At 30.7% G+C, this 9,248-nt stretch overlaps 1 protein-coding gene across 1 annotated transcript; it reads right to left on the bottom strand.

The window, feature by feature from the left end:
* Window positions 1–7,010: 7,010 nt before the first annotated feature.
* Window positions 7,011–8,596, bottom strand: LOC116033281 (ethylene-responsive transcription factor ERF114; the record flags this gene model as incomplete). Its single annotated transcript, XM_031276034.1, has 2 exons — window positions 7,011–7,813; window positions 8,350–8,596. Coding segments are annotated over 2 exons (858 nt in total), but the record flags the coding sequence as incomplete, so codon positions are not given.
* Between the last annotated feature and the right edge of the window lie 652 nt (window positions 8,597–9,248).

The raw sequence follows: 9,248 nt of genomic DNA, 5'->3' as shown, positions 1-9,248 counted from the left end.
AAAATCCTAAAAATTATACGGAGTATATTGTAACACAAAATTTACTATATCCTTGAAAAATAAAACTACATGTATTCTCAGTTTTTACTCAATTATTTATTCCTTACTCACATGCTCTAATTAATCTAAAACAGAAAGTGTGCTATAATTTTTATTATTTTCTCTCTCTAATAAAATGCGAATATATGATGAGAATTTTACGCCAGTCCAATAATTCGCCCACCGCGGTTTCAATTTAAAATACTATGAAATCAAAATTGAAACCTTATGAGTTTCGATTCTAATAGTACATGATTTGATTGGAACTGAATCGAGGTCATTTCTGAATTCACTTACCAACTTTTATTATTGAGGCACACATTTAAGAGATGTGACAGTTCCATGGTGGCGTAGGACTATATTTTTCTTAACTGGGTTAGGCACTGCCAGTCTGTCATGGTAGTCCATTTCTTGATATAACTTTGAATTAACTGTGTAATGTGTAGTATTGATTTACGTACGTGAAATAATTTTTTACTTTTTCTTTTTATAGCTGTCTCGATCAAAATTTACAACTTTACAACTTAAATGGCAACTTTAAAAGATTATAATTAAAATTTGTATATTTATTATTAGACCACAAAATTTTTAGTGAGCAAAATTATTTTAAAATATAACATATTGTCTATTAGACCATTACTTTTCATTTTCTCCAATTATTTGTGGATTCTGAGTGTCTCACTCAATCTCAAATTTAGTTTTTTTTCAATGATTTGAATTTTTCTATTTTTTTTTTGTGAACCCACCAATTTAAAAAAAAACATATTTTAATTATTTCTTTATTTATTATCACTCTAAAAATTATAATTGTAACTATATAATTGTTACTCCGTACTATTTATATTTAAACTAAACATGCCAAAATTTAATTTAATTGATAATTATAAAATTATAATTCAAATAATATGTTATTAAATTATATATTATATTTAAAAATTACATTGCATAAATTTTAAAAATTTTACTAACAAAATTAAATAAGAAAAATTGTATAAAAAAATAAAATTGGTCGTTGCTTGCAAAGCAACAGTTTAAAAAAATAAAAATAAACAAAGCAAAAAAATTCATATTGTAGCCACTCAGAAAGCGTCCAACAGGCGCATGTCGTTGGGCGTAGGTGTGCATTTATGCGCGCCATTTACCTTATGTTTTTTTCTGTTAAAATTTTCACTTGTAAGAGTAAAATTTCTCAAAAAACTCATCCTACCATCAATTTAAAAAAAAAAAAAAAAACTCAATTACACATCAATTTTTTATACCAGGATGAGAGATTGAGAGTGTTCAATTGAACACATTGACTAGACCACAAGTTCATTGACATTTTAGTTTATATAATTAGTATTGGTAGATTTAATTATATATATGTATATATATATATTATATTAAAAATTTGTTCTATTTATTTTTTCTCCTCTTTGTATTTAAAAAGATAAATAAAAATATCCTTTAATTTTTTCTTATAAAAATTTACTCAAAAACAAAGTGGGCCCTAATGAAGAGTCCATCAAAGTCATGATCAATATCTAAATTCACTTCCCTACAAATTTCATATCTAAAAATCATATAGAATCTACACCACAGCTACATTAATCATGGATGCTAATTAAAGGGGAAAGCTTCTATTCCAATCCCCACCAAATTTCTTTATTCTCATTACTAACTTTTGACTTTAATCAAAACAATTAAATGATTAATCACGTTACACGTACAAATCCAATCCAAAAATATATGAAAAGAATGAACTTAAATTTGTGTGATTCAGCATATTTGATTAATACTAAGATCGATACTTTTAACTAATATATTAGAATTCATAGACGATATGATACAACTTGATCATCCTTTAACACTGGATCACAAAGTGACAACAAAAACGGATGATAAATATGTTAATGAATACAACAATGACACGTATATTGATGGACATTATCCTTAGCCCACAAGTAACAAAATTATATTCTATCTCGGATATATTCACATTAATTTCAACAAGAAATTCCACCAGAAAACAGTGGGTAGTTTGTTGGTTCAACAGTCAAAACGCGGAAGCCGAATTCCGTGACCAGAAGAGATCGGAACCGTCCAGTTCACATGAGTTTCACATTTGCTTTCATTTCTTTATTAATGGAGATCAAATCAGAAGAGATGAGATGAGAAGAGCGATCTGTTTCTATCTTTTTTTCTCATATCTCAGCTTTTAGTGCACGTACTGAAACAACTAACATAGCAGAAGCAAGCAAGCTTTCGGTGCACAAATAATGATTCCGATCCCATGAAACCAAATTAAAACCTCAAATTTTCAAACCTTGGAAACGTCAAAAGCTGCACTCAACGTTTGAAAGAAGCGGCTAGCTTGACACTGAAGGCAAGTATATATATAATCTTTCTCTTTCTCTCACGCACATGTATATGTATTCTTATATATGTTTGACAATAATTGCAATGCTTATATATATATAGTTGCAATTAATTAATTACTCTGTTCTTTCTCTGTTCTCTGTCAAACGTATGGAGCCTTGCAAGCCGCCCATTTTACTTTTATGTCTATCTCGTTGACCTTTTTGTTTTGTCCCTTGGTGTGTTTTGGCCATATGCTGAATTAGTAGTGGGTTTATAGGCTCCCTTCGGATTATATCATATAATTAAATTTAGAAATGCCACAAGTAACGGGTAAGTTAGGATCATTAAGTTAGGATAGTTAAGATCTCATTATTCCAGGTTGTACGTTACATAATTTTCCTCTTGAGAAAGTTAAATTTCTAACTCCAAGAGCTCCCACCCCAACTTCGAGAAAAAACATCAGGGAGGAAGCAAATCATAATTACTTAATTGACCACAGAGACTAGTCATTTGTTTACTGGCACAATAAACCCTTCACTTTCTGTATTACATAATTAAACTTAGAAATGGAACAACTTAAACTAGTAGTGATTAAGTTAGGGTCCCACCTTCCTATCCCACTAACTGTTCAAGTTATATCACATAATTTAATTTGAAATAGAACGACTTAAATTACATTAAGTTAATGTAATTCAATTACTTATGTGAGAGTTTTTTGGGCATGTGTGTAAATTAGGGTGGGTCCCATGAATGATTCAACTTATATCACATAATTAAATTTAGGAATTAAATTGATAGTGTAAATACACAGTAATGTTCCAAATACCTACAAACTAAGGGGTTAGGTTGTCTTTGGGCCCTATTATAGTTCGTTTGTTGGGTTAAGTCTCGAGCTCGCGAAGGTTAGAGGGTTCTAAGCTAATACGTGGTAGGTGAAAATGCCAAAAGTTTTCCCTCTAACCTTAATTGCGGTATTTATAACAGATGGAGGGGGACACATGCCGGACTCTCAGCATGATTGACGCGTGTCATACATGCCGTCGGTGGGCTCAATAACCGGGCCACAATAGCTACGTGTGCCTAGATTCCCATTGCCTATTGGCTATTGGGATGGGGTTGGGTTAAGGTTAGGAATCTAGGTCCAAATCCTAAAGTAGTCCGGCTTAGGATGATCGTCTCGATCTAAAGGAGTCGGTTCTTAAGCTAATGATCGATCAAGATCGGGAATGATTTCTCGTGACCTGATCGGATATCGGATACCGAGTAAGTATACGGTACGTAGAGAGAAGTATATTCCCAGATACGCACATTAATCTAAATTTAGTCATAGAGGAGTCTTTTGCCTTATGTTGAATTAGTAGTGGGTAAGTTAGGTCCCACCAATAGTTCAAGTTACATCACATAATTAAATTTAGAAGTGAGGTTGTATAAATCAAATGCTAAAAATTAATGCAATTCTGATTATACTAGAAGAGATTTGACTAAAGTACAAACTTATATATATAATTAAATAGTTGTTTGGTTATGTTATATATATCCTAAATCCTAATTTAGCTAATGTGTTTCTATTATTAATTTATATTTTTGCATATATGTTTGCGTGCATCTATATGATCATTATCTAGAAATCTAGATAGAATTAATAAAAGCCAACTATTAATTATTAGAAGTCAAATAGCTATAGTCTGGATAATTCATTTTGTATTCATACCCTTAACCTTTTTTTAGTAAGCCTTTAGGATTGGTTATGAATTGATATTTTAATATCATAAGTAGGTTGTTTTATGAGTTCATTCTCATGGGACGATCCGACCCGATCCACTTATAATGTGAAGCAAAAATTAGTCCTCAAATAGGAAAGAAATAAACACCATCCACCATAAGGGTAGAAGGGTTTTTTTTTTTTTTTTTTAATTACAATTAGATTTTTTTTATAACCTAAGTTTTTGATTTCGTCAGGCTATATATACCTTACACCCCATGAATTCACCCCATACACATGAGAAGATAAATTGAACCATCAAACAAATTAATGAAAAGTCACAAATAATCAAAATTCATAACACGTCGTTCATGTTTTATGTTAGAAAATTAACATTACTTTAAGAGAATATTATGTCTATTTTTGAGAGCGTGAGACTCTCATAGGTAAAAAATTATTTTTTTAAAAGAGAAATTTTATATTATCATGAGTTACAATGTCGTGTACTTTACAAAGTTATACTTCATGTTTTGAAAGTTACACAATTTTCTTATTTATTTTTGCATTGTCAGAGTACAAGATAATCTTGTGAAATAAATATATAGCATTAATATTATACGTAACTTACAACACTGTAAATATTCTTTTTAAAAATTGATAATTATTAGAGTTACATTTTTTGTCACATTCTCAAAAGTTTTATTCTCTCAAATTCTTAAATAGTGTGAGATAATTCACGAAATTTTTTTTTAGTACTACTGACTCTATTTCCATATGGGAGTGTAAACCGGGTGCCACTAGATCACAAGTTCTTTGGCTAATTCACGAGAATTTAATGTAAAGCTAACAATGCAAATCCTACGCTAATTGCAATGCCACATTACAAGACAATGTGAACATATGCATTACAAGACAATAATGTGAACATACATATGTAGTATGTAGGAAAACAAACTCACTTCAAAGTGGAAAGACAAAAAGAACATATATATAAAGTGATGATATCATGCAATACGCACAAAAAAGTTGCATATATCTTGCCTTTCAAGTATGGTATTAATTACCAACTTTTTTCCCACTTCAAATTAATTCATCATAAAGCAAACGTGTTCATTGTATGCACCCTAAATATATCATCACAGTTCTAGATATATCATTAAGTATCATTGCCTCTCAAGTCTTGATCTTTGCTTTTTCCTAGTTACTAAGCCACTCATCACTTTCCGGCGCTAAAAAGTTTGTAAAAATATTTTACTTAAATTAAAGGAAATTATTTATTAGGACTCTTTTTTTGTACAGAGAATTAAATATTTTTTTTTTAAATACTGGTTTTTTGTTTTTTGTTTTTTGTTTTTTGTTTTTTGTTTTTTATTTTTTATTTTGTTGTTCACTCCTTAACATGCATTATGCTTAACATATATTATCGATTTAAAAGGTTAAGAAGTATTTTCTTTTCTTATTTATATTCATTGATTTTATGTGATTGATCAAATATGAAAAAACTATAAAATAATGCACTTTAAGCTTCAAACTTAATTATGCACCTTAAGCAAGAAAATAATGTACTTAAAGCTTTAAGCATGCACACCTTAAGAGTTAAACTGATGCACCGGCCTTAAACTAGAAAGTGACACACCTTAAACTTTTTCAAATGCACCGTTGTAATTATAGAAATGTTGCGCATGTTTTACCTTAATTTTCAATCGTGCACTATTATATAGATCATGAGTGTACTTCTAGTTATTCGCGGATGCGCACAGAGTATATGTTCTCATATGACATGTCCTCTTCCCCTCTCTCTCTCTCTCTCTCTCTCTCTCTATATATATATATATATATATATATATATATATATATATACGCACACAAAGTAGGTTAACCTACTATATATTTTTATGTTTATTATTTTTGAAAAATCATAATTGAAAACCGAATTGCCTTGTATTTAACGACATTTAAACTGTTTTGTTGATAAAGAACAAAAAATGGTCATGTCACAATAATACTAGGACCAAAAGTTAATGTTTTGATAAAAAAATGATTAAAAATGAACTATCACCTATAAATCTAGGACAAAAAATAGAATTAACTCTTTACAAATAAGTATGAGTATTCTAACCTTGTAGTGGTGGAAGTTATAGATCAGAAGATCAAGATACCTTTTGAGAACACTCATAAGTTCTAGATGGTATATTTTTTATTTTTTATTTTGTAACAAGAGCAATGGAAGGATCGTCATTACCTTAAAAGTCTATTTGCCATCCTATAAACATATATTTAGTTAAATAGTTCTATTATATAGGCTTTAATTTCAAATTCTACTCCTTCAATCAAACTTTACGATGTGGTAAGATTGGATAGGACATCTTTATCTTGTGGGTCACAGAGAAAGTTAATTAATTAGGGAGTACATGTAATATTTTTCTTAGTTTAAAATTGAAACTAAATACCCAGAAACTTAGTATGACCAAAGTCTTAAATGAATAGTTTAGTCAAACTTGCATCACTTAATTAAAGCATTAGTAAGAACAATATATATTTTATATGAAAAAATCTTACAGGCAACACATATACATTTATAGATGTATCAAGAGGAGATGGATGAAAAATATATATTCTAGCACTATTGAGAAATTACACTATTATATTCTCAGCCACTAACTATATATCTATACTAGTAATGAAGAAGAAAATTGAATTAACCATAAACCCTAATTAAGAATAGCTTAGCTTGTGTATGTATAACTTTAATCTACATTAATTAAACTCAAAATTAAAAACATACGATATATGTTTTGTGTATGTATATAGTAACTAGGTTATACTTGTTTATGACTGTAGTCCATGATGAAGAATAACCAGTATAAAAGCTGTTGCAACCATTTCTGTACATCAAGTAATTACACCATTCTTTTCATATAGAAAACCCTTAAATTCAACTGGCATTGCATGCATTTCATCAAACGTATATAACGTAACATACATAATTAAAAAGCAACATTTAATTTGCTTGTAAGGCTTAATATATAACTTGAAAAACAAATTAAAAACATAATCCGTGCATAAAATATAGTCCTAATAAAAACAAAATTAAAACACACGAAGAAATTAATGTTTATTATTATGGATGGGATGATTTTGTGACGTTCTTGATATCAAACTCCTCCCAATTATCCTCAGGAGCATCAGTACCCGAAGCGGAGGAGGAAGTAGTCCCGTACGGAAACTGAGAAAATGGGAATTGCTGCTGAGAAACAAAGGGACGAAACATGGAAACCTCGTAGTTGTTGGGAAACAAGTTGAGGTAGTTATTATTATCGTTTGTGGTCGGGCCTTGGCCGTGGAGAGTAGCGTAATGCTGCGCCTGGGCCGCGGCGGCGTAATGATGATGATGATATTGCGGCAGGGAGAAATGGTGGTGGGAAGGAGAAAGAACCGAAGCCGCCGTCGCATGAAACTGATGTTGTTGCTGTTGTTGTTGTTGGAGAGTAGTGGCGGCTAGGTATCCGAAATCGGTTTTTCCTTGAACCCTTTCGGGGAAATTGAGCTTGGCTTTGTTGCCTTTGAACCTCAGCGCCGCTTCATCGTACGCTAAGGCTGCCGCTTCGGCGGTGTCAAAGGTTCCCAGCCAAACCCTCGCCGCCTTCTTCGGGTCTCTGATTTCGGCCGCCCATTTTCCCCATGGTCGCTGCCGTACTCCTCTATAATGTCTCTTCCTTTGCCCCCCAGCTTCTGTATATGCATTCAAATTTCTTTCCATTATATCCTTTTTTTCTTTTGTTACATACATATAATAAAATTGAAAATTAAACTTATGATGACATTCAATTCCATCTCAACTAACTATTCAAATTCAAACAAATAAGAAAAGTACACATATACTATTATTATTATTATTATACAAAAGACCCCCTTTTTTTAATACATACTAAATTAGAGAATATGTATGTTAGGTTTCAATTTGACTTATAGTTTAAATTGACGGAAAGAATTCGATGATGTTTATTATTTTATTATATACAAGTATTATGTTCAACATATACCTAATTTATGTAAATTATTGACTTATTTAAATTAACATAAGGGCTGCGTTTATTCCATCAATCAATGCTAGTTGAACTGAAACTTTGATGAAGCTAGCTAGCTAAGCAATTTTAAATATATACCATCTAGCTAGCTCTAATTACCACATCAAAGATTTCTATATTTTGCTTAATAATAATTCAATATCTATCACGATCGAGTTAATATATAAATATATAGTATACCTTGTTGTTGAATATTGGGTTGTTGAGTTTGGGGCAGTAGTGAATTTCCATGCAAGGTGGGATTAGGTTGGGAGGTGGCGGTAGTATTGTTGTTACCAATGACTTGAGAGAGGGCAGAAACCATGGCAGTCATATCATGAAGAGACCTGGCGGAGTACACCGGGAAAATGGACTCCGCCGTGGAGCCCTCTTTCTCCTCCGCTTCATCGGAAGAAAAGGGCCTCTTCCCATGTTGTCGATCCACCGTTTATGTTCTTGGATTACACTCAAATAATGCCCAAAAGAAGTTCTCACCTCATCAATTCAAACACCGCAGCGCAGCTAGTATAGTACGTAGTTATTAGTTTGAATAATAAAATAATAATAAAACAAAAAGATAGAGTTTGATTTTGTGGGAAGGGAATATATATTTGGAGAAGAAGAAGATGGAGATGAAGAATAAAGCGCTCCAGTGGGGGCGGGCGGAGGTGAAGCTAAGGTAGAGGAAGAATTAGGTTTTATAACGACACATCTTTGTAGTAGTAAGTGTGAACAACACCAGTCGTTCAAACTATGCTCTCGCTTTCTCTTTTTCCTATTTCTTTTTATTATTATTATTATTATTGATTTTTATGGAAAACTAGTATTTTACCCAACGGTATAAAAAATTTAAGTATAAATGTTATGGTTACGTTATTTTGACTATAAACTTAACTAATTAAAATTATAAAAAAAAATTAAGGCATAAAAATTACAAATTATTAAAATTTCTTTGTAAATTATTAAAAAAAAACTAATCAAAATTACAAACTATTAAAAAAGTTAGTATACATATATATAATAATAATAATAATAATAATAATAATAATAATAATAATAAACATAATAAATGTTATATCCTTCATTTATATCCGTTTTTT

This window comes from Ipomoea triloba, chromosome 10 (assembly GCF_003576645.1).
Source record: "Ipomoea triloba cultivar NCNSP0323 chromosome 10, ASM357664v1".
Lineage (NCBI taxonomy): Eukaryota > Viridiplantae > Streptophyta > Magnoliopsida > Solanales > Convolvulaceae > Ipomoea > Ipomoea triloba.
Note: the sequence above shows the minus strand (reverse complement) of the source record. Positions and strands in the feature narration are given on the sequence as shown.